The sequence below is a fragment of the Chelon labrosus genome (genome assembly GCF_963514085.1).
Source record: "Chelon labrosus genome assembly, chromosome: 9".
In the NCBI taxonomy this organism is placed as follows: Eukaryota; Metazoa; Chordata; class Actinopteri; order Mugiliformes; family Mugilidae; genus Chelon; species Chelon labrosus.
This window is the reverse complement of record NC_140359.1, coordinates 15639580-15663953: the sequence shown is the minus strand read 5'-3', so window position 1 is coordinate 15663953 and position 24374 is coordinate 15639580. Positions and strand designations below refer to the sequence as shown.

The window sequence follows — 24374 nt, the reverse complement described above, 5'->3', positions numbered from 1 at the left end:
TTAATATGTATAGGCCTGCATATATATGAGAGTACATCTAATTCAATTATCTGAAAAAACAACAACATTATAAGCAGGAAATGTAATTTATAGATAGAAATGTCTTAATTTCGTCATGAAAGCTCTCATAACCTGGTCCCATCCTGTCCCACATGTGCCTCTGCTGCCTGACAAGTTAAACTTAGGTAACGATGTCCCACAACTCAACCAATCAGCGACCGTTACGAACCATTAGGTGTTTTGCTACATTTTCATCCAATCAGCAACAGCGTTCGATCCAGCTCTGACCAATGATATTCGAGGATGTTGGCACGTTAAGCTCAAGGAAGTAGATGATGTGTATGTTCTGTGTACACAGCTGTGTTGATGCCGAGAAAACCGTAGCCGCTGTCGGATTAATTTAGTCGGAGTTTAATTTACACTTTAATAACTACGACACAGCGCTAATTTAAGCGAGCTAGCTAACTTTTGAGCTGGAAAAATTATTAACTGAGCTAAATCTACGCGGCATTGTTGTCGACTCCCAGTTGTCATGCTGACCGTGTTTCCCCTCCTGTCAGCCGCCCTTCGGCTCTCCAAGCTGGGGTGGAAATAGATGGGGGCGCGTGTCACCAGATGATGGCGGATTTTACCTGGGCTCATCATGGCTGCAGCAACGGTGTGGCCTTACACCAGCGGCCGCTTCCTCGGAGGATGGGGCCCGCTGCTGTGCGTCGCAGTCGGCTCTCTTGTCGCCCTCTTGATGCCCCTGGTCGGGGTGGAGAACCGGTGCTGTGCCTCCCTGAAGGGCATCGCTCAGCTCCGCTGCCAGCTGTGGGGAAGTTCACAGCAGCCTCCAGCTGTGCAGTCCACCAGCCTCACTGTCCCCTTCACTGCCCTCGATCTGTTGCCTCAGAGGTCCAAGCCAACCAAAGGTAAAGACAAGTCCTATTCTGTGACATATGTTACAGAAGATTGAAGACGGTGCCAATGAAAACGAACATAAAAACTACAGGAAGATGACTTTAATTTTCTGTATTAGATCCAACTATTCTAGTTATGACATTATATGGCATTTTTTCTCACCTTTTTTCTATATTTTGTGTCTCTGACTGACAGTAATCCTAGTGGCTTTATGGACTGGAAGGCCTTATGGATGTTAAGATTGTAATTTCCAGTATTTCAGATTAACCCTGTTGCTGACTGTCACATGTGATCTGTTTGCAGAGATGGTGCTGGAGGCCAAAGCGGCGTTGCAACAGGCTCTGGAGATGAAGAAACTTGGGAAGAGGGAGAAAGCTCATAAGCTGCTGGTGCATGCACTTAGCATGAACCCAGAGTTTGTGGATGCCCTGACGGAGCTGGGGACCATTCTGGAGGAGGAGAAGGACGTCGTCCAGGCAGACCACCTCTACACCAAGGCCTTGGCCATCTCGCCATGCAACGAGAGGGCTCTGGTCAGCCGAGACCGAACCCTTCCGTTGGTTGAAGAGATTGACCAGCGTTACTTTAGCATCATTGACAGTAAGGTGCGCCGACTTATGTCTATTCCAAAAGGCAATTCTGCACTCCGAAGGGTCATGGAGGAAACCTACTACCACCACATCTACCACACGGTGGCCATTGAAGGCAACACACTCACCTTGTCGGAGATTCGTCACATCATTGAGACGCGCTACGCCGTCCCTGGAAAGAGCCTTCAGGAGCAGAACGAGGCTATCGGTGTGGATGCAGCCATGAAGTATATCAACACCACACTGTTATCCAGATCAGGAGCCATCACCGTCACTGACATCCTGGAGATTCACCGGCGGGTGCTCGGCTATGTGGACCCCGTGGAGGGAGGGAGGCTGCGCACCAGCCAGGTGTTCGTGGGCCACCACATCCCACCTCACCCCCAGGACCTGCAGAGACACATGCAGGAGCTGGTTCAGTGGCTCAACTCTGACGAGGCCCTGCAGCTGCACCCTGTGGAGTACGCCGCTCTTGCCCACTATAAACTGGTGTACGTGCATCCGTTCGTGGACGGCAACGGGCGCACATCACGGCTGCTCATGAACCTCGTGCTCATGCAAGCCCGATACCCACCGATTACTATTCGAAAAGAACAAAGGGCAGAATATTACGCCGCTCTAGACACAGCCAATGAGGGTGACGTACGGCCCTTCATTCGATTTATTGCCAAATGTACAGAAATAACATTGGACACGTTGTTGATTTCTACAACAGAGCACGCTGTGGGCCTGCCAGGAGCCAGCCAGGACCAGGCCTGTCCCGACTGCAAGCAGACCATCCCAGTCCACAACTGAGAAAGGGAACATGAGACGCTAGCATGCAGGGATCTAAATAACAGTGTCTTCATAAAATCTTTAGAGCTACTCTTTTCTTTGGCTGCATCCTAATTCATCATTCCCCTCTGTCAGTTTGGTTTCAGTAGCTTCTGATTTAACTGAAACTGCTGCAGGAACTGAAATAGGATTTTATTGTCTGGGTTTGTTGTCATAAAATCATTTTCCTGCACAATAAAAATAACTTAGTTTGTTACCAGGCTACCGTAAGTGTTAAATAATTTTAACTCCCATCAGAATACAATCTGAACGTTGACTACTGATGACGTGTTTGTTGTTTGACTTGAGATGTCTCCATGACTTCCACTGTGGATGTCCACAGTGTATGAACATTTAGTTCCTTATCTTTGGGATAAAGAGGATGTCTGTTAACACTGTAAAGCACTTTCATCTATTGGGATTATTTATTTTTATTTTAAAATAAAAGTGTTCTGTCAACTTTCATTATGTCTTGGAAACTTTTTCTTATAATAACGGACAAAGCCGAGCATCTTTCTGGGATCAAATGTGATATACATGAAAACAGGCTTTAGACCAGGAAACAAAACAAAAACATGAGATATCTTTTAATGTTTATTTTACAGGACCCAAAAAGACAAGGATGGAAAAGGGGGAGGTAATCAAAGGCAGGAAAATAAATACTCAGACTGAACAAAAATAGCATTTTATTATTTACCTCTATTCCAAATTGAAAACATTGACTATAGAAATTATACAAAACAGCAATGCACGCAACCTTTTATAATCAAACATAAACCTGCGAGTTCTACACATCAACATATTTAGATCTTTTTTTCTTTTCTTTTTTTTTAAGATTAGGCCACTGTGGTGAGAGCGATACATCTTATATTCCATCTGTTTCGAAAATCTATATTTATAACAAACTATGGTGACCTTTTGGAAATGTGTGTTGAACATTATTTACAGAGAATCGCAAACATCCAAGCGAGATGCAGAGCGGTCGGAGAACTTCATCGATCCGTCACGCGGGGAAAAAACGGGAATGGCAAAACTGCATAGATTCTCTTCTGTTGTGACGAAGGAGATGCAGAACTAAATAATATGCAGACGACACCCTGTTTTATCTGACTACTGAAGAGATCAACACGGCTTTGTTTCAGAGAGAAAAATAAGCTCTAGGAAGAAAAACTACTTGGGGTTTTAGTCCACGATGATCCACGGACTCGCTTTCACTGTACACATCTATTTATGTACTTATGTTCTATTCACAACACCTTAAACTAAATAGAAAATTTAATATTCTTCTATCACTGGAGAGCTGTAAGTAACAAATCAGCTTATTGGAGGATTTTTTTTTCTATTAACTAGTCTATAAAAACTATAAGAGTGCTTAACAAGCCCTAAGGGTGCAAATGTTTTAATGTATCATTAAACCCAAATACATTCAATGATCTAAGAAAAGGACGAGATAAATTATTCTGACGATTTCAGACACTGGAAAGAGAATATGCTCGAAAGGTTTTGCTTCAGTGTTATTTATCAAATTAGTCGCCGTTGATGTTGTTGAACGTCACAACACTTTTTATAAACCAGACTTCAAATCACATTTCTTGACCATCAGTATGGTTAATTTCCCTTTAGATCTCTTTAACCCACAGCACTTAAAGCATACCGATATCTTAAACATGTCTGATCAAATGACAAATGTTCTTCTCACAGTAACAAAGATGCGCTAAAACAGATGAACCTGGGACAGTTCCGTGACTACAGTAACTCAAGCATCAGCCGTGAGACGTGAGGGCAGCTTCCATACTGCAGCAACATGCCCTCAAGCAACGAAAAGGCCGTCAACTTCAGCATTAAAACACTGATGAGTCATAGCAGACGGTAACTCGGATGGCGTTAAGCAAATATATTGAATTGGCATCACCATACCGACGGGAAAGAAATGATCACAGCTAGTCTTGTTAGCCGTCCTCAGAGGTCCACATAAGCTACACAACAAAAGGTTCCCTAAAAACATCTGGAGAATGTCTTTACATCACATCCAGCGCATTTACACACACACACACACACACACCACCTATATTACACCACCTCTGAACTTTTGCATATACCTTTTTAAAACAACATTCACAGGTTTGGCCGTTTTGAATATTTAAAAAAATACTCTACCATTTGTTTCTGTCAGATCCCTTAAGTGGCGCACAACAAAAGAAAAAACAAGAGACCTTGCAACATGATTACAATTTTAGATACAGTATATTTACACACAAATATGATACACTTCTTTTCTTTTTTTTTTTTTTATAAAAACAACCTGGCCATCAAACACACAAAAACAATCTGTCACACTGAGAGAGAGAGAGAGATAAAAGAGAAACGTTGGTTGTGATGGAGGGCAGGAGCTCGACGATTAAGGCAACCTCGCAGAATGGATGATGAGAGCATGGCTGAGGTTAAAGGGAACCATCAGGTAACCAGTTACGGAAAAATCACCAACACTACTTCATAAGGACACAAGATGGCTTTCAGCGTGAAGGCGGTCAGAACTCTCCTGCTGCTCTTGTCACTTATTAAGAAGCATCTTGGCAAAGTCTGAATTTGACAAAGGTTTCGTCTCTCCGGACGAGTTCGCCGCCGTGCCGGCCGACGCCCGATCAGCCGCAGTCCCGTTCTCCACTTTGCTTCCAGGAGGAGTTTGTCGGTGCAGGGAGCGAGGAAGTAAGGAGAGCTGGGTGCGCCCTCTGCCTCTCCTGGAAAAAAAAGGAAAAAACTCCTCTCATTTATACTTTTACTGCAGTTCAGAGAATAATAAAGAAATAAATCACACCTCCATGACAGAGAGATGCGACTGTGAACTTACGATCCGAAGGTCTGACGAGGCATCATGTCAGCCGGTTTGTCCATCGTGCTTCTGCGAGGAGGGTTGCTGATCGCCACCGAGATTTTGTTACCCTCCACTTCTGTGCCATCCAACTTGAGAACTGCCTGCGAGGCCTGGGATTCGTCTGCAAACTCAACATACGCCAGACCCTGCAGGACCACGCAACAAGGGAGAGTTAAGACTTCATCTCAGCTGCTGGGGGGGTCAGCAGTGGTTATCATTAGCTCCATCAAGACGACTATTTTTAGCCAAACACCTGCACGCTGTCCTCCTCTATGTGCCTCACCTTGGGTTTTCCTGAGCGGTACGTGACCAGGCGGACCTCCTTGATGGTGCCGTGGCTTTTGCAGATTTCCTCCAGTTGCTCTTTAGTGCATGAGAATGGCAGCCCGGAGATGAAGATCTTGTGTTTCTCCAACGCAGTGTTGTATTTAAACACCTAAAAGGACATTAATGTGAATATATCACTTGCATAGAAGGCTCTCTGTGTGTTTGCAGGGTCCACTGTGACTGTCATATCCATAAACATGTATATAATCTGGTACGTGGCAGAATCAATACACAGACTAAGTTGAAAACAACAAAGAATATCAAAGAATTTAGTATTAGAATATTAGTTTGAAGGTTTTTAAGCCTTCAGATGACAGAATAATCAAAACAAACATGTCTGCTCACCTTAAAGTCTGGATTTTTGTTCTTGTCAACACAAGGCGACACAAACATGGGCCTGCCCTCCACCTCCCGTCTGTCCAGCTTCAGGGCTTCATTGACTGACACCAGGGATTCAAACTGTATATAGCCGTACCCTTTGAAGCCCCCTTTGTTGCTGAAGATGGGGCGAATCTGTGTGACTGGACCACAGGTCTCAAACAGCGTCCTGAGCTTTGCCTCCGGCTCCTCCAGAGTGTACGCCAGGTTACTGACGAACACGCTGGTGTTGTCATTGCGGAGCTCTTGTTTGTCGTCATCCTGCCTCTGGACAGGGGCTTTTTTGTTGCCAGGGGGGGCAGGCTTGAATCCGGGAGGAGCGTTCCTCCCAGACAGTCCAGTCTCTGTCTCCATGTACTCATCGGTGGTGTGGTCACCATTTCCTCTGTGCCTTTTAGTAGCTTGATATGTCACAGAGAAGTAGAAAAGAAACACATAATGAATAAAATCCCACAAAGTTTTAGATGGTAAAGATGCATCAGTCAAACTAAGTAGCTTATCTTACCTGAATCCTCATTCCACTCATCTTGATAATCATCCTGTTCCGCTTTCCTCTTCTCCCCCGGTCGACTTCCCTGCTGGAACTTCTTCTGAACCTTCTTGTCTGACTTGGCCTTCCGCCGATGCTCGGCTCTGTCCTCCTCTTGGCGAGCTTGGTTGGCCTCTTTCTCAGCCACCTAACAGATGGGCAGCGCGTGGTAACATAAGCCGAAAGCAGCCAAAAGATACACCTGACCAGTGCGGAACGGACATGTGCTCCTACCTTGGCTCGTTGCTCATTGACCCTGTTGAGCCGGGTCTCTGTCTTCTGCACTGCCACGTCCCAGTCCTCCAGAGAACCTGCAGGTGAGAACAAAGAGTTTAGAGGCACACTGTAATCCACAAAAAAGTTTAGATTTTTTTTTACCTTTGAGCTGAGACTCACCTTCCACCCTCTCAAAGGTGAGCAGGACTTCACACACATGCTCTGGGTAGTCTGAGGTGCACTGGACCGCTCGGTGTAGAGCTTTACGACAGTGAACAGGGTCCCCATAAGCCCTTAAATAAAAAGTGTTTGTGGTAAGTCACACATCGCACTTAAATTATCTTTCATTTTTCCCATCAGACATGCACTGACAGACCTTTCAAGGTTATAGTATTCCAGCCACATGTTGGCGAATTTGGCGTTCCCTTTCGTCATGATATTATCCCACAGCTCTCTGGCTTTTTGTATGTTCTTGCAGTGGAGGGCCTGGTGTGGAGAAGAAACAGCCCAAATTAATCCAAAAACCTTTACCCCGTATCTTAGCTGATTGTTGTAGTAGTAGTAGTAGTAGTAGTAATCTATTACGCAACACGGCTGTGTTAGACACACAAGTGAAAACAAATGCATTCAAATAAACAACCTTCCACTAAATCTCCTCTTCATGACGGTTTTAGTATTCAACATTTGTTTAAATTAACTGATGTGTTGATTCAAGTGTGTTTTCATTTTGGAGGCAGTGGTTTATAGCACTATTGAATTTTATTGCATTGTACTGGGACATGTTGTTTTGACAGGCTAGGCTAAATAACAGGAAACACTTTGGTATTTAGCTCAGTCCAGTTCAACAGCACCACCAAACTACATCATCCACAATGATCACACAGCTGAAATACCACTTTTTCCTCTAACGGTGCGTAAATTGAACATTCATGAAGTTAGATTTAGTGCAGGGTTGTCACTAGTGTACCTAATGTTTTGGCAAGTGAGCGTATATTAAGCCTTTATCACGACTGAATAGTGAAGCTCGCTGCGTTTGTCATACTAGCTTGGTCATTCTTCTGTGTTAAATGCTCCAGCGGCCGTGACTCAACTCCACTCCACTTCCCCGAAACTCTTGAGAACGGTCGTCATAGTAACACTGCTTACCTCTATCCTTGCCCAGATCTGCATTATGATACAGGAAGGGTCTCCACTTTCACCAAACCCTACAGTGACACACGAGCCGGTATGAGCACCATGAAAGCTAAACAGAGGACACCGCAAAAATAAAACTCTGTAAAAACCCGCTTACTTTCTTCGACGTCTTGCTTCATGTAGTCTAAAGATCTGGAGAAGGCTCCTCGTAACTCCTCTAACTCTTTACTCGACTCTGGGGAGGGAAAGTGAAAACCATTAGCAAAGCAATGAGCGGAAATTATCTGGATTTTTACTGACGCGGAACTGCTCTCACCTTTACTGAAATCCACACGTCTCCTAAGGTAGTCGAGGTACGCCTGCCAGATCTCCACATAATCTGTCGCTTGAATGAAACCTGCATTCAGCGCCTTCTCGAAAACATCTGTGTGGAAGGAAAATTACCATTAGTCCAACATACCACAAGGGCTGAAATCGATCTTCATTTGAAAGCTCCAAAGCTCTGGTTTGGCATCACTAGTCCTACGAGACCACACAACATGATAATGTGTGGCAACATTTTGAATTTAAAAAGGAAGATGACAGAGAAGGTCTGAACAAAAGTATGGCCATGGTTAAGCTGTGCCAAGTGGCGGTAAAATATTGTGGAAAGGCCTCAAATCTCCAAAACCAGTGACAATATTTATTTCATAGGAAATCAGCAACAAACCCAGACCTACATAAAACCATAAAGGCTGAGGATATTTCCTGAGAAGAACGCTAGTATTTAAAGATATTTTTCACATTGTTGCTCCTTTCATGTCGCACAAAATAAGTAATAGTTGTGAAAACACAGAGTTCTTGTATGAACACTTCAAGCAGCAGTCCAGCTGTTACCTGACACAGTCTGGTGATCAGCTCCATGTCTCTCCAGAGCTAGCAGGTAGCTCTTCCACAGACCCATGGTCCAGGGGCAGTTCCTCACAGCGCGTTCATGAGTGGAGATAACCAGGTCTTTAATCTTCAGCTGACGATCCTGTAGACCCCAGGGAAGAAATTAAAAAAGGTTCAAATAAATCAAGGGTGCGTAGCCCTCGTTGGCATGTGATAAGAGTTGCCAGTCAGAGTGGGAGTCAACGGTATCCAAAACACCGGCCAATACTCACAAGATAGGTGTTGAATTTTGTCCACATGTCTGGTACCAAGCAGTTCTCTGCCAGGGTCCGCTCAAAGATCATCTGGATCCGTGCTGGGTCGCCCTCCTTCAGTTCAAATTCGATGTAGGCCTGATATTCTGCCAGCTTTGGAGGTTCTGCTACCAGCTGCAACAAAACAGTAGGCAGATGCTATGAAATAATAAAACTACGAATATTATTGAAAGCAATGGGACAATATTAAATAAATTACCAGAGACTCTTCAAAAGACTTGCTCTTCTCCATCTGCTTCAAAGCCTTTTTGTACTGATGTATGACCGTCTCGGCTACCCCATGTTCAGACCACTCCTCATACTCTGCATAGGTGGCTTCCATGTCTGCAAAACAAAGTATTATCTCCAATTTAAACAGCCATTTTCGACTTATCAATGAAGATACACACTGTAGTTATCAGTGTTGAAAAAAAAAAGTGACACTGAGAAATATAAATGAAGTATAATGAATATTTTAAAGAATACTATTTCATCTCTTTCCCATATTTAGTGATCAACAAGTGAGAAGTTCAGAAAAGTTGCTGGCTTTCAGGTCCTGAGGTGTATGGCATTTCAAAAGCCACATAACCACCCTGTCGCACTTAACTTATCCCAAAAGGCACTGTCATTTTTAATGAAGTAATTCACAGCTTTTCATGTGTGCCGCATGACATATGGCCCTCACAACAGGAATCTGGTCCGTTTTACAGCGGCCCGTCTGGACAGATGAGACGTCACCCTTACCCATTAAAGGGACGGCCAGCTGGCGTCGAAACAGGGTATGAATTCGCTCCAGCTGAGCTTTCAACAGCTCCTGCTCCTCGCGGGTGGGAATCCTGCCAGGAGGAGGCTGAGAGGAGAGGCAGCGGAGAAAATGGTCATATAATTTAGCCCACTTTGTCAGACATCACAGGAAATTAATGCAGCATTTTAATGTATTTATTCTGTGTTAAGTAATCATTTAAAAGTGGGCTCTGGTACAACATTAAGATCGACTGATGTTGCCTGCAACTATACTATACTACAATAAAATGATCTGAGTGTATTTGAAACCGTATCGTTGAAAGACTCATACTTATATGTATACTGTTAAGAAGAGAGAGCTTTCTCCTAGAGATGGAAACACAAACCTGCACTGTAGACAGAATGGCATTTTCAAACTCTCTGTATGCCTCCCACACCGTCTGTCCCTTGGTCATGTGAAGCCCCACAGCTGTCACCGCTCTCTCGAAGATGGCTCTCACCTTGTCTATGCCACCTGGCGAGCCCATGCCGCCAATTGAATACTGTGCATATTCAAGCCAGATCTCTGGACCTGTGTGCAAAGTTAAATGTTAAAATCACGCTATAACCGAGTGATAGATCAAAAGTGCTGACAGTGCTGGGGCAAACTCACAGATGTAGTCTTTGATAGCTCTCTCGAAGAGCTCATATACTTTCTCTCGGTTTGGCTCCTCCTCAGTAAGACGGATCTCATCCTTGAGCCAATCCAACCAGATCTCTGCAGGATTAAACAAAAACGTGTCTCAGATGAGAATATCCTTTGCAGAGCTGCTGATTCGTCCGGCTGCATAACTGTGGTAGACATTCACCAACCTTCAGTGAGAGGGAAAAGTTCACTCATCTTCTGTCTTGCCTTTCGCAGGCGGAGAAGTTCTCCTTCCTGCTTGAGGAGTTTGATAAGATCCACGTGGCAGTTGTAGTCGAAAGCGTTGATTGACAGCTGGAAAATAACAAGAAGATGTGAAACTATTTCCTAATTAAGTCATGTGGCTTTAATTACTGTAGTTTATAATGACGCTGAACTGGATTGTGAGGCGTGCCTCTGATGATTTGTCCCCTTTATTTATATCAGTGAGTGAGGGCTCAATATTAAAGAACACTTCTCGATATAATGCTGCACAATTCAACAGCACCGCAAGCTGCAGCTTAGAGAAATGACAGTGTATGTGTTGATGTGCTTTAGTTGTAGCTACGTGTTAACTCCAGAGCAACTTTCTCTCAGCTTTCACGGGATTTATCGTGTTACTACAATAGATTAAATTATGTCTTACGAAACGTGATCAAACGCAATTATCAGTTAACACGTGATATCCATTTAAGTTGGAACAGTGTGCACTTTCTGTCTAAGAGGAATAGAAGCAGTGATTCTATTATTATCTGATATTACAAAAAGGCGCGTGAGACGAGACAATCCATTAGCATCACAGATTAGCAGGGCAGCTAATCACGACAGCTACATGGACAGCGCACTCATTTAAGTGTTTTGGTTATCGGCAGCTAACATATCTATAGTTTCTGTTCCTATCAAACCATGTCAGGGGAGATCAGCTCACAGTTTAACGCTTCTGACTCGTCGTAGCTGCCTGTGTTTACCACCCATTCATTCTCATTAGCTGGTCAGCTAACGCTGGTTATCCAAGCTTGGCTAATTACCTGCTCTTCCAACCGCTGGATTTCGGCTTCATTTTCCTTCTCGTCCTCCGACGAATCGTCCTCTTCGTCGTCTGAATTCTCTACTCCCATGCCCTCCTCCTCCCCTTCGTCCGATTCCATCTCCCTCTCCTCCATCCCTGCATCTTCCTCCTCCATGTCTTGCAACTGCGTTTGCTCTGCGCTGCTTGACGCTGCCATGTTGGAAAGGCTGTCTGCCTGGTAACAACCTAACAAGCGCGAGCAGCGTGACTGGCGTACACGTCACCGCGCAGTAGTGCTCGGGGGCGTGGTTACTGTCTAACTGCCCCGCCCACAGTTCTGCTAGATTCAACGGCGGGAACGCACCTCATGAACTTTTGACGTAACCTTGCTGTTGTTGACGGAAGTTTCATTAAAATAAATTAAATACAACAACGATCCCCTTTGGTTACATTTAAAAAGTTTCACATCTTTTTTTTACAGCCCTAGTGCATGAGTGGCGGAGATGTGTCGGCTTGTAGTAGCATCAGTTGGCCGCTAGCAGGCGCTCCTCCTTTGTGAATCCTCCTTTTCGCTTGTTTGTCAACAAAGAGCGTTCGTCCTCACTCGTGCGCACTCGTCGGTTTCCGTCCACAGTCGGCTTCTGAACATGGCGATTGTACGAACCTCCGCGTCCTTGCTGTTATTATTGAACAGAAGGTTAATCAACCCGGAGCTGAAAGCCGTCTGCTTATATCACAAGAAGGTAACCGACTTAATTCACTATTATCAGACTGTACTTATAACCGCCATGTCAGTTTAGTTATACGGAGTCAGACAGCAGCGTGTAGTGGCGAAGTTGCACAACAGTGTTACATGTTTTTAACTGTGTACCCTAACATAACGTTGTTTTGTGTGTTTGTGTTGAGGTCGTGGACCACTATGAAAACCCAAGAAATGTGGGCTCTCTAGACAAAAAGTCCAAAAATGTGGGGACAGGTTTGGTGGGTGCACCAGCCTGTGGAGACGTCATGAGGCTCCAGGTAAGCAGCAGGACAGATCATGATCTCCTGACTTTTAACTTCCCGTATTTTTTACTAAGCGTTTGACTCTACATTGCTTCCAGATCCAGGTGGATGAAAGTGGCAAGATAGTGGACGCAAAATTTAAAACCTTTGGGTGTGGATCAGCTATTGCCTCCAGTTCTCTGGCAACAGAGTGGGTGAAGGGGAAGTCGGTATGTTGGAACAACACAGACGACTACAATGGATGTTGTTTTGTTGCTTTTTTTTTTTTTTTTTGTGGAGGATCTAATTGATCTGTGTTCGCCCTGCAGGTTGACGATGCTCTGAAGATCAAGAACACAGACATTGCCAAAGAACTCTGCCTTCCTCCAGTCAAGCTGCACTGCTCTAGTAAGCTTTAGATATACGCCACGATATCATCAATCATAATCTCATTAACATTTTGCCCCTAAACCAGCCCAGACCTGTCGAAGTGTGGTTTCCACAAGAGCTCTGAATGGGCGCTGCTGGTATCTGGCAACGAAACATAAGCAGCAGATCCTTTAAGTCCTGCGCAGATGTTCAATCGGAGTGAGATGTAGGGAATTTTGAGGAAGTCAACGTCTTGAGCTCGTGCTCTTCTAACCATTCTTCAACCTACTCATTGTAGGCGCTCTCCGCAGTGGCCTGGGATTAGCGTGGGCACCATGACTAGTCTGCAGCTACGCAGCCCCGTTCAAAACAAACTGCGATGCATTGTGTCATCTGACACATCAGCATTAACTCTTTCAGCAATTTGAGCTACAGTAGCTCATCAGGTTGTCTTTCATTAGTGTGTCTGTCAGGGATGGAGGGATGAACATCATTCTTTTAAAACCTATTTTCTCAGTTGATTGAGGCGAGTCAAGTGCATTTTCCAACAGGTGTTCATCTGTTTACACAGATTGAAGCACTCATACCTGTTTAAGCCTTACTGCATGATGTACTCAGTAGTGTTGAAAATAATTCTTTTGGCAATACTGGGCTTTATGTAAGTTGTGTATTGAAGTACATTGATTAATCAGGGGTTTTATTTCTGATATATCTCTCTAAGTTTCGTTATTCGGTTTCGTTATTCTTTCAGTGCTTGCAGAAGATGCCATAAAAGCAGCGCTGTCAGACTACAGGCTAAAACAGCAGGACAAGAAGGAGTGACGTGCCAAAGCCAGCAGCTCATATGCTGTCAGTTCCTATCCATTAATGGAGATTTTATTGATGTCTCAGCACCAGGTGACGCCTTGCAGCAACGCTGTGTCGAAGAGGAATTGCCATAAAACTACATCAGGTCTTGCATCCTTCAGGGACTTTTACACATCTCCATGGTAGTGGGGTCAGTCTCTCGAATTCAAGCCAAGATTCCTATGTTGTTCAAGTGCCACGTGTCAGTGGTGATAATCAATTTTTAAGACTCTGATACTTAATTCAAGGAGATTAACATTTTTCTACACATAACATAAAGGTGATCTTTAATAGAGCAGGAATAATGGGATTGATGTGTTGGGTGTTGTATATTTTTTGACTTTATGGCTTTATTTGGCTTTATTGTATAAAAATCACTGGTCCCCCATGAAGATTTCAGTATGAAAATGCAGTTAGGTCAACAGCGAAAGATCACATACAAAAACAGAAAAATTGTATGAGACAGTTTGCTTATTGTGAATAAAACGATTAAAAACGACTCGGTGTCTGTCTGTGTTGATGTCATCCTCCAGATCCCACATCAAGTGGAGCCACCCTCTGCTGACGCACTAGTATCTTTTTCAGCACAAGCAGCACTGCCAGCATTAGGAGAGCTACTAATACGCACAACACAGCGAGCAGAGACACGATCGCTGCTGAGTCCTGCTGAGTGAAAGGCTGTGGGTTGGGAGTAGCCACGACGGCATCTCTGTTTGTGGGCAGCAAAGGTCCTCCAGCAGAGGTTGCATTACTCTGAGGGTACCGAACTGTAGCGTTTTCTCTGCACCCCTGCTCCTCCTCTGGGCGAGAAGTTGTAGTTTTTAAATGGGACGGGGTGAGAGGTTGAGTCTTATTCAGGGACAGACACTCCTCATAGGTAAGAGTCTCTAAAGAGTAGTGTAAGAGACGAGTTCTGGGGGAATCTTGTTGAATGTTTTGGGCTTCAGGAAAGAGTCCAACAGTGGTTTCATTTGATATTTTCTGCAACATTTCTTCCAAGTCCCTCCTGTTTTTAGAGTAGCCTGGTGCTGTCGGCTTCACTGTCTCCAGTTCAGAGTTGAGCTGTGTCCTGTCTACTTTCTTCAGAAGACGGGGACAGATTGCCATGACAGAGAGGTTCAAAAGCAGCCGGTGAGCGAGGTGCACAGGCTCGGTGCACACTAGGTCTGTGGCCATCTTCAGTCTGCCACTCAGCAGCCAGCGGTAAAGATACAGAATGTCACACTCGCACACCCACAGGTTGTTGTTGAGGTCCACAGATCTGAGACTTGGCAGTTTGTCAAAGGCGCTGTCTGGGACTGAGCGCAGGCAGTTGCTGTTGATGTTCAGAACCTGCAGGTTGACAAGGGAGGACAGCGAGGGCAGGTCCAGGGCCGAGATGCAGTTTTCTGAGAGGTCTAAATGAGTCAGTGAAGGAGGTAGATTCACGGGGAGGCCTGTCAGCTCGTTGCCCTTCAGCGTCAGGACCCGCAGCTTGTTAAGACCCTGCAGTGCCCCAGGCTGGATGGCACGGATACGGTTGTCCTCTAAATCCAGACGAGTCAGGTTCCCCAGCTGCCTTAGGGCGCCCGAGGTGATATAAGTGATGCGGTTCTCTTGCAGCTGCAGGGACTCCAGGCTCGGCGGCAGGCCACGGGGGAAGCGGGGCAGCAGGTTGTGGCTGAGGCTGAGCTCCTGCAGGCCGGAGAACGGCCAGAGCAGGTGGTCCACGTTGCAAAGCTGGTTCCTGGCCACGGATAGAGCTGAGGTGCTGAGAGGGACCGAGCGAGGGAGAGACCTCAGGCCAAGGGACTCGCACAGAACCAGAAATCCTGGGTGGGGGCAGCAGCAGCCAGGAGGACAGGGAGCTATCAAGAGGTAGGCTGAAGGACAGATGCAGAGAACCAGTAGGACAGCACATCTGCAGCAAAGCATGACTCACTGTGAGGAACAACGAAGGAGGGACGAACACATTAGACGCATCCAGAGGAAACAGGGCTAGGAAATAAGATGCTGCACATGCTGTAACTAAAAAGCACCACTTAATAATTTATTAATGGTTGATAAATCATTTATTCATCCTTCAAGCATTATCTTGGATGTTTTTGACCTCTTCCATCAACACACTTGTCTTTCTACCTTTTGAAGGTGTGATCTTTTAAATGAGAGCTGGAGATCAAATGAGCGTCAATAAGTTTTTATCATTAACAGACACAATTATTTAAATGACTCACATTTATTTACATTTATAAATTACTAACTTTTCCCGTTTTCAGATGTAAGAGGTTTTTTTTATGACTCAGTATCTTCAGCTTACTACTCCGTTGATGAATTCATTATTAAGAACTCATAATCTCCTTTATAAAGGTGTGACTTATTAAAAAGTGGTGCCAAATAGCAAAGCTGTGCCACTTACCATTCTTCTATTCCTGTTTTTTCTGCTCCTCCAAAGAGATAGATGTGAGCGCTTCCCTGTCGTCCTTACATGATCCACTGTCTCTCTAAAGATAACCTCTGCCGTTGAGAATTCCTGGCAGATGCTCATCAAACTTTAATGGCACCCTTAAGGTGCTGTGTTACCTATTCTGGATCCTCTTCACCGTGCAAATTGATTGAGACAGTCCTGCTGATTGTCAGTGGCAGTGACAGCAAAGAGAAACTGAATACAAACACGCACACGGCAAGAGATATTGTGTAAACACCGTGTCCTAAATGTCCTCTTATCTGAGGCCGCCGAAGGCCAAAGTTCCTGAAGCTAAAAACAGCCAGTGAAGGCAGCGAACGCGCTCTGTGAGGTTGGCTCGGCAGGGTGGTCCCTTGGCCGCGTGTCTTCCCAGTCGCCCCAGTGGGAAGAGTGAAAGTGAAGGGGGTAGTATTTTCTCGAATTATTTAGCACCTGATTGACAAAAGAGCAGGGAATCTGACCCTGTCGTAAGGCTCTGTCAGGGCTCGCGTTTCAGTCGACACAGGGCCGCTTTTGAGCTGGTGTGTTGTCTCGACATGTTTGATCTTTGGCAATTTGACCCACACAGGATTCAGATCAAGATGAGGGTTGGTGCTTTGGCCATTTCAGAAGTTTATATAATCACATTTGTTATGAATTTTTACTTTTCTAAAGACATTTCAGATGTGGAAACGAACAATTAAATCCGTTTTTAGATCCCATCATTATACACACCGATCAGCCACAACATTATGACCACTGACAGGAGAAGTAAATAACATTGATCATCTTGTGACAATACAGTGTTCTGCTGGAAAACTTTTGCACCTCTCATTCATGTGGATGTTGCATAGACATGTACCACCCACCTAGACCAGACCAGGCACCCCCACCCCATAGCAATGATACTCTTTGATGGCAGCAACCATCCCCAGCACGATGCAGCCTGACACAGGCACACACACAACAACGGTTAAGGAACAACTCAAAAAAAAAAGAAGAAAAACAGCTCAAGGTGTTGACCTGGTCCCAAACTGATCAAGTATCTGTGCACTGGAACAAGCCTGATCCATAGAGGCCCCTTCAATTAACCCATAGGACCCAAAGGCCCCCATTAACAACATCCTGTTGCCAGACACCACAGGACACCCTCAGAAGTCCCATGTCCATTCTCTGATGAGTCACGACTGTTTTGGAGGCACAAGGGAGACCTACACTATATCAGGAAGGTGGTCATAATGTTATGCTTGACCGGTGTACGACACTAAATTTTGTAAAAGAATGGAACACAAAGGTTATTTTACTTTTTGTTTTCACCTCACTGGAATAAATCAGTGTGTGAAAGATTTTTAGACACAATACATGAGCTCTTGTTATGTATCATGCTCTGTATGTATCGCTGCTGCTGAAATATTTAAACAATCTTGTAGAGCTGCCAGTGAAGGACAAAAGGTGGTTCTCGTGAGCTCCTGGCTCTGATACCTTCTTCAACGGCGACGGTGCCAGTTGCTTCACCAAGGCCTGCGAGAAAACCGCGGAGGAGTTACTGTGTCGCGTCTGCACATCTAACTAAAGCAGTAGACAACAGATATTACACATTACAAACCAAAAACAGTCGCCCGTGATTCTTGACTGGCTGCAGCTCCAAATTACAGATTTCCAAGACGAACATAATTTGCACGTGAAGAACCTTCTCTTTTTGGACCATCCTCGCCCTTTTTTTAATCGCAGGTTTCCTCAAGGGGCTGTTTCATTTTTTTTTCACCGTTTCCACTGCTTCGTTTACAGTAATGACAGAAACATCGTCAACAACAGGTTTTATTAAACAGAACAGAAATTACAGAACTGTCATTTTGTAAACAATACAGCCGTCACGGAGGAAGCTCTAACTATGTGAGGTTCAGAGGAAACTTTAAAGATGACTGAAACACTGGCCCATAAATCATCCAAGCTGCATATCATACATTTAGTTTAGAGCCATTGACTCAAGTAATGGGGCAGAGAGTTTTATAAATGTTCTTCTTTGGAGTCATTTAATCAAATCAAATCAAAATTTAAAACGTTCAGCCTGTTATGCCAGCAAAACTGTCTTATTTAAGAGGTATTTGGGTTATTTCAGATCTTTACATTAAAAGTAAAATGCACAATTATTGTTATACATATGTTCTTTAAAAAAAAAAAAATCAAAAAATGCCTTTACAGTTGAAAGCAGATAAAATTATCATCAAATAAATACGTAAACAAAGAGATAGAAGGTGTATATTTATGCTTTTAATCCAGATTTAAAGAAATAAAGTGGCAGATTCTGCTTTTAGTTTATAGCTTTGTGAATTTGGTTCTTAAAGTAAAATACAATATGATAATATAAAATAACATTATGCGAAAAAATAAAATATAATAAAAGTAAATATGAGTGTAAATATAAAGAGAACGGTTTGCTACTCATCAAGTTTACTGGCGTTTCACTTTGCCTTATTTACAGCACCAAAGATTTTTGCTCCTAAAACACTTAGGGCTCTCACAGCTGCTAAAAAGATGTCGTACAGCAGGACGCATTGAGGAGATTCCTCGGGGCAGGAACACGGAGAAATAAACTACATCTCTGATTGACAAGCATGAAGAATTACAAGCTGCCCATTTTTTGTGTGTGTTACCTCTTTTATTCTCTCAGAAAGTTTTAGTCATAGGAATAGGAGTGTATTCTTAGTAGCACAGTGGTTTTATGTTTGGCTGAACTAGTGCTACTATAACCACAAATATAAACCAAGCGACAGACCACTGCCAGGAGTTTTCAGTAAACCAGTCCTTTCGAACTGAAAGGCTCCAGGCATTCGGAGAAATCGGCCGTCTTAGCTCGTATCTGCTGGAATCAATTCTAGGAAATGTAACGTCGACTTGAATCGATCAAAAATAGAAAATAAAAAATAAAAAAATCAGACTTATGATTAACATTTGTGTGTGTTTGCTTTGTTTCATCTTTTACTTTAGTTTAAATAAAACACGTAGTATAAAATTTTCTTCAGTTTTTAGATTTTAGTGTTTTTAAAAAATAATTCTGACATCACTTTTTGACATTTTGACACATTTTACCTGTGTGTGTGTGTGTGTGTGTGTGTGTGTGTGTGTGTGTGTGTGTGTAATAACTGATCTCGTTTTAATGCCATGTTCACCTCTTCCTCTGAAACAATCCCAGATCCTGGCCTAATGGTGGGCTTTTTTCAGGTGGCAGGTGCAGACTGGTTGACTGGAGCTAGTGCTGGGGCTGGAGCTCTGCTGCACCTCCTCCCTGTGCTTCGGCTGCTCTTTGCGCTTGGGTTCCTCTCTCCGCTTCTCCACCTCCTCCACGTCTCTGGCCTTCCTGGCCTCCTGGCGAGGCGACGACCTGACGTCTCTCCCGCTCTCCCCCACCAGAGCCTTGGAGGGCGTGCGCAGGTTCTTGGGGGAGGCCATGCTCTGAATCTGGACCCTCTTGACGTGGTCGACGGCGTACGGCCTCTCCTGGAGCTCGCTCGAGTTCTTGCGCCCTCCAGTTTTGTCGGCCGCGTGCTTCTTGGTTGGATGAGCAGGGGGCTTGTAGGCCTCCAGCTTGCGCTTATGACTCATGGCAGAGGCACAGCAGATGATGAAGACCATGACGATGAGAAGAGAGGTCACGACAATGATGATGAGCAGGTGCTCCTGCAGGAAGTCCACCACGCGGCTCAGGACAAAGTCCTTCAGGCGGATCATGGTGGTGGTGATGGTGTTGGTGAGGGAGGGAGCGCCAGTAGCCGTGGTAACATGAGCGGCAGGTGCTTTGGTGGAGAAAGACGTCGGGAAAAGGAGTTCTGGCTCGGCCTCGTCACCGCTGCCGTCCATGGTTATGTTGTAGAACAGAGGAGTGGAGTGACACACACTGCAGCACAGAGACAGCAGGGTCACACAGGCAACGTGAAAAACCAAGTGGGACGTCATCTTGCCTTCTGAGTCCTGCAACAACAACAAGACTATGTTTTAGTTTAGAGTCATACTTTTGAAATCTGATCATACGTGATTAGCCTAGCATTGCAAAAAGACTGGAGACGAGGCGGGGACTGCCAGCGTGGCTCTAAGGCATCACAGTCTGTCCAACGTCTCCTTGAAAATGCTAAAATGAATACAGTACATAACAAGATTGGTTAATAAACACACAGTTAGACGTTGTGGTTCTATAAGACATCACATGCTGTAACCGTTTGTGACCAATGACTGGTAGGAAGTTTCTCTTACCTTCAGTCAGAGCTAGGTACATTTGCTGTTTCCGGTCTTTATGCTAAGCTAAGCTAAGCATCTGAGCTCCTGGCCCTATTAACCATAGCGTATCTGGAATGGAACTCCTCTATCTCTCTTCACTCAGGTTTTTCTAGGTTTTCTGCCTCTCCCTGTCTTGCACCAGATCTATTTTAGCAGGCAGCAGAGTAGCCATTACTTATTTGGGGTGGAGACAGCGAGTTTGGTGCCGAAGGCCTTATAATTTGTAAAGTAGAGGGAGGCCACCCATCCACCACACCAAAGCCAGGAGGAAGCTATATTCCAAAGAGAGCACAGAGGCGTGGGAGACCCACGGCTGTGGCCTCTATATTTACACTGGGCAGCAGCTGCTCTACCCCAGCCCACAGCAGCACAGACCTGATGATATTTCTGCTTCCAGGGAAACCTGCATTTACTTGCAGTGCAACTGACTGAATAAACTCTCAACCCAGTATTACTTTTCTCCATTATGCTCTTTCTATCGTTCTCTCTCCTTTAGCACTGTGAAGTCAAGGTTTCAAAAAAGAAAACTGCAGCCAGTGAGTCCCTCGCTATTTATGACCTGTTTCACTCAGAACACGTAATTATACAAGGTGTAAAGACGAGCTTCTAATCAGCACCACGCTGCAGCGACACTGCTGCTGCTCTCATTCACACTGCCACCATAATGTGTGAACCCCCCACCCCAGCCCTCCCTGTGTGGTCGAGCATACATCACACAGTCTGCCGGACCAGATGGTAGGCTGGCTCTTCACCCATGGATGTACATCTATAGGATATAGGACAGCGCTGCCCCTTCAGTCCCTATAATTACAGCTAAAATTACATTTCCTGTGTCTCTCTGGAGGGTCGACTCTACCTTCAACTGAAGGCCGTCCGGACATCAGATGTGCAACCAGTCCAGTTCATGACATTTATGTATTTCATAACCTACTGGTTTTAGTTGCTCTGAGCTGCCACACATGCACTCACTTGCCAGTTCATTAGGTACACTAGAGAAAACAAATCCATTCTAATATAACAGTCCCGCACTAAATCTTAACTTCACTTCGTGTTTTATTTTGCAGTGCTATCGAACTGTATTGTGTACACTTCTGTGTGGTCCAGTCCCCGGTACGTGGACAACATGTCGAAGTGTCCTTGAGCAAACACTGAACTCCACGTTGCTCCCAGTGCTCGGCGCTGGTGTGTGAATGTGTGTCATTATGACTTTAACTCACCCAATAGGCAGAAAAGCGCAATTCAAATAGAAAAGATCGTTTACATCTTCCAAAACAACCAGACAGTTAAATTATCACCTCTGTTATTCCGTTTCAACATAATCTGAACATTAGTGGAATAAATTCACTGATGATTTGGGCAAGTGTGTGTACCTTGCAGTGCATGTCACAGATATTCAAGCTTGATATATGTTTTCTTTTAGGAATGCATCGTTTTCTACAGTCTGTGCAGTGTCGGCATTGAGAGTTAACATGGCTTCATGTTACGAATTTGCAAAATAAAATTAATTTATAATTGAAATAGAAAATCTGGAAAACTTCCAATGTTAGCAGTGTTCTTACAAGCTTTTAGTGACTTCTCTTTAATATAACATAAAAATACTGAGTAAATTACTGAGTAAAATAACTTTTAGATGAGATGTACTGATAGGATAAAAAGTAATTGTGCTGAAATACGGCCTCTCTGACTTTTCTGCTGATTTTCTACATTATACTTTCATATTGTGGATTATTATTATTACAATTGCATATAAAAGAAACTCTGCCTGACACTTTATACATTATATCACATTATACATTATAATCCTGGTGGGTGGTACAATCTGTGCATTGTGTTTACATTTTAATCAGCATGAAAAACAGCAGGAGTAGCATAAAATAGTAAAGCTCAAGTAAATTGCAAGCTGGTCAACACTGCACTATTTTGGCGAGTCAACAAATTTACTCCACTATTAGCAGAAACAAAAAAAAACTTCAAATATGAACCAAATTGATGATCAAATCTGAAACTCAACACGTCCAAATAACTTCTTTGGCTCTCTCTTCTTGATCATGTCTGCCTTGAAATCACTGCAAACAGAAATATGAATATAAATGAATATATACTTACAGGATGTGCTATCCCTGGTGTGTTTTCTGGGCCGCACAATGCAGAGCAGAAGGAAGAAGGAAAAAGGGGGAGACAGCAGCAAGAGGAAAGTAAGAGTGAGAGTTTCCGAGCATTCGCCCTCCCTGCTGAGTTATGCTGGGAGATTTTTTTTTACTGAGGTCTAAAAAGTCTCCTCACAGCAAATTGATGCCCAGCCCTCTATTTTCAGCTTCTTCTCCTCCCTCTTTCTTGAATTCCCATCTTCAGTCTCCATCCTTGTAAATTCATAGCGCAGCCATTTGGGACATTTTCACTCAACCTTTTTTTAATGGAAAGTTTGTCATGTACTGTATGTGAGGGTCCCATTTTTATTCTACAGGAATAAATGATAGATGGATGTTCTATGTTTGGAGTAAAAGTCAAATTTACCACAATATGTGCTTATTTATTCAAAGTTCAGACACATTAAACTGATGATTGTGAGTGTTTTTAACCTCAAAAGTAAAATGTAAAGATGTTCCAGTCGATGCATCAGGCCCATGTTTCAGGGAAATGGGTATTTCTGTTCTTGGCGGGGCGAGTCTCAAAACTTCTCTGCCTCCCACTAAGTCCTCTCTAATTAAGTTCCAGCTGATTACAGCCTGTCTCTACAGGGCATACAAGACCAGCGCAGGGAGAAAGCAAACCCTTTCATCCCAAAACACATGTACAGAGCGAACATGTCAACTTCATAGTCATTTAGGAGCTCCTACCTCTCGATATAAATACGTAGGGCACTTATTTAAGGCTGTCCGTGACTCTTGCGTGGTTTTATTCTGCCGTTGCTCACTGTGAAAGATTAAGTGCGAACACGGCTGCAATTTTTTTTTCAGCTTTAGGATGCAAAGAAAACAGAGCGTACTATTTCTGTGTCATGTTTCGACAAAGCGACCACACCTCAGCAGATAGATACGTACCTAAAAAAAAAATCCTACTGTATGTCTGTGAGTGATGCTGTAACACAGACTTGTCTTGTCATCAGATGCTACAAAAGGACTGAAATAGTGTGTTTAGTTATTTTTGATGGCTCATAACGCAGCGGTACAGCTATAGCTACATGCAAAGTCAAGTACAACGCTCAGGCATAACATTATAACCACAAGGTCTCCCATGTGCCTCCAAAACAGTTGTGACTCATCAGAGAATGGACATGGGCCTTCTGAGGGTGTCCTGTGGTGTCTGGCAACAGAATGTTGTTAGTGGGGGCCTTTGGGTCCTATGGGTTGAGGGGAGGGGCCTCTGTGGATCAGGCTTGCTCCAGTGCATCCCACAGATACTTGATCAGTTTGGGATCAAGAGAATTTGCAGGCCAGGTCAACACCTTGTGCTGACTGTTTGTGTGTGTGTGTGTGTGTCTGTGCCTGTGTCAGGCTGCATCCTGCTGGGGATGGCTGCTGCCATCAAGGAGTGTCATTGCTATGGGGTCGGGGTGCCTGGTCTGGTCTAGGTGGGTGGTACATGAGGCAGTTTGTTGGTGGTAGGTAACATCCACATGACAAGTTTCCAAATGTTTTCCCAGCAGAACATTGAATTGTCACAAGAGGGTTAATGTCATTTACTTCTCCTGTCAGTGGTCATAATGATGTGGCTGATCGGTGTATCGTGTCTGCTCACATTAGAGACACGCGTTTATCGATGACTTGGATGCTGAAAAGAGTTGCTGGTGGTAAATACAAGGGGTTGGCAATTAATAATGAGGCTGCAGATGCTGTTCAATATATGTGTTTTTTGACATCAAAATCAAAATAGAATTGGTCCCATCAACAGGTATTTTCAATCTGTGCTATATTAACCAAGGCTATCATAGTTAGCTATTTCAGTTAACTAAAATGCACCCCTTAGTAAGCTAAACTAAAACTAAACATAACAAAAATATGTAAAAATTAACTAAAAAAGAGCAAAGCCACTCCAGATGCTTAACTTTACAATGCCAAAATTGAGCATAATTAAGCATAAGGTGTTTGCTATAATGTCCTGTATAACTATTTTATTTAGTATCATATGTATCTAAA

The 24374-nt window shown here is 44.0% G+C and overlaps 4 protein-coding genes across 4 annotated transcripts; 2 read left to right on the top strand and 2 right to left on the bottom strand.

Moving 5' to 3' along the window:
- The first annotated feature begins 224 nt into the window (after window positions 1-224).
- ficd (FIC domain protein adenylyltransferase) lies at window positions 225-2830 on the top strand. Its single transcript, XM_084551339.1, has 2 exons — window positions 225-914; window positions 1207-2830. The coding sequence occupies exons 1-2, from the start codon at window positions 644-646 to the stop codon at window positions 2286-2288; spliced, it is 1353 nt and encodes a 450-aa protein (XP_084407465.1). The 5' UTR covers window positions 225-643; the 3' UTR covers window positions 2289-2830.
- A 142-nt stretch (window positions 2831-2972) lies between these two features.
- On the bottom strand, window positions 2973-11562 carry sart3 (spliceosome associated factor 3, U4/U6 recycling protein; the record flags this gene model as incomplete). The annotated part of the gene is made up of 19 exons (XM_084551330.1): window positions 2973-5044; window positions 5155-5324; window positions 5462-5614; window positions 5851-6284; window positions 6389-6560; window positions 6647-6723; window positions 6809-6921; window positions 7005-7114; window positions 7775-7833; window positions 7920-7997; window positions 8079-8186; window positions 8639-8777; window positions 8908-9063; window positions 9149-9273; window positions 9673-9778; window positions 10059-10243; window positions 10325-10429; window positions 10525-10651; window positions 11365-11562. The coding sequence occupies 19 exons, from the start codon at window positions 11560-11562 to the stop codon at window positions 4858-4860; spliced, it is 2802 nt and encodes a 933-aa protein (XP_084407456.1). The 3' UTR covers window positions 2973-4857.
- Window positions 11563-11954: 392 nt separating this feature from the next.
- iscua (iron-sulfur cluster assembly enzyme a) lies at window positions 11955-14043 on the top strand. Its single transcript, XM_084551352.1, has 5 exons — window positions 11955-12088; window positions 12252-12365; window positions 12449-12559; window positions 12659-12737; window positions 13450-14043. Exons 1-5 carry the CDS (start codon window positions 11993-11995, stop codon window positions 13518-13520), a joined length of 471 nt encoding a protein of 156 aa, XP_084407478.1. The 5' UTR covers window positions 11955-11992; the 3' UTR covers window positions 13521-14043.
- Window positions 14044-17768: 3725 nt separating this feature from the next.
- tmem119a (transmembrane protein 119a) lies at window positions 17769-22462 on the bottom strand. Its single transcript, XM_084551348.1, has 2 exons — window positions 22345-22462; window positions 17769-19935 (listed from the first exon to the last, which is right to left on the bottom strand). The coding sequence occupies exon 2, from the start codon at window positions 19918-19920 to the stop codon at window positions 19168-19170; it is 753 nt and encodes a 250-aa protein (XP_084407474.1). The 5' UTR covers window positions 19921-19935; window positions 22345-22462; the 3' UTR covers window positions 17769-19167.
- Between the last annotated feature and the right edge of the window lie 1912 nt (window positions 22463-24374).

Coding starts and splice junctions, on each gene's coding strand:
- ficd (XM_084551339.1), top strand. CDS start 644: ATGGCTGCAGCAACGGTGTGGCCTTACACCAGCGGCCGCTTCCTCGGA. Junction 915..1,206: donor GAGGTCCAAGCCAACCAAAG/GTAAAGACAAGT, acceptor ATCTGTTTGCAG/AGATGGTGCTGGAGGCCAAA.
- iscua (XM_084551352.1), top strand. CDS start 11,993: ATGGCGATTGTACGAACCTCCGCGTCCTTGCTGTTATTATTGAACAGA. Junction 12,089..12,251: donor TCTGCTTATATCACAAGAAG/GTAACCGACTTA, acceptor GTTTGTGTTGAG/GTCGTGGACCACTATGAAAA. Junction 12,738..13,449: donor AGTCAAGCTGCACTGCTCTA/GTAAGCTTTAGA, acceptor TTATTCTTTCAG/TGCTTGCAGAAGATGCCATA.
- tmem119a (XM_084551348.1), bottom strand. CDS start 19,920: ATGACGTCCCACTTGGTTTTTCACGTTGCCTGTGTGACCCTGCTGTCT.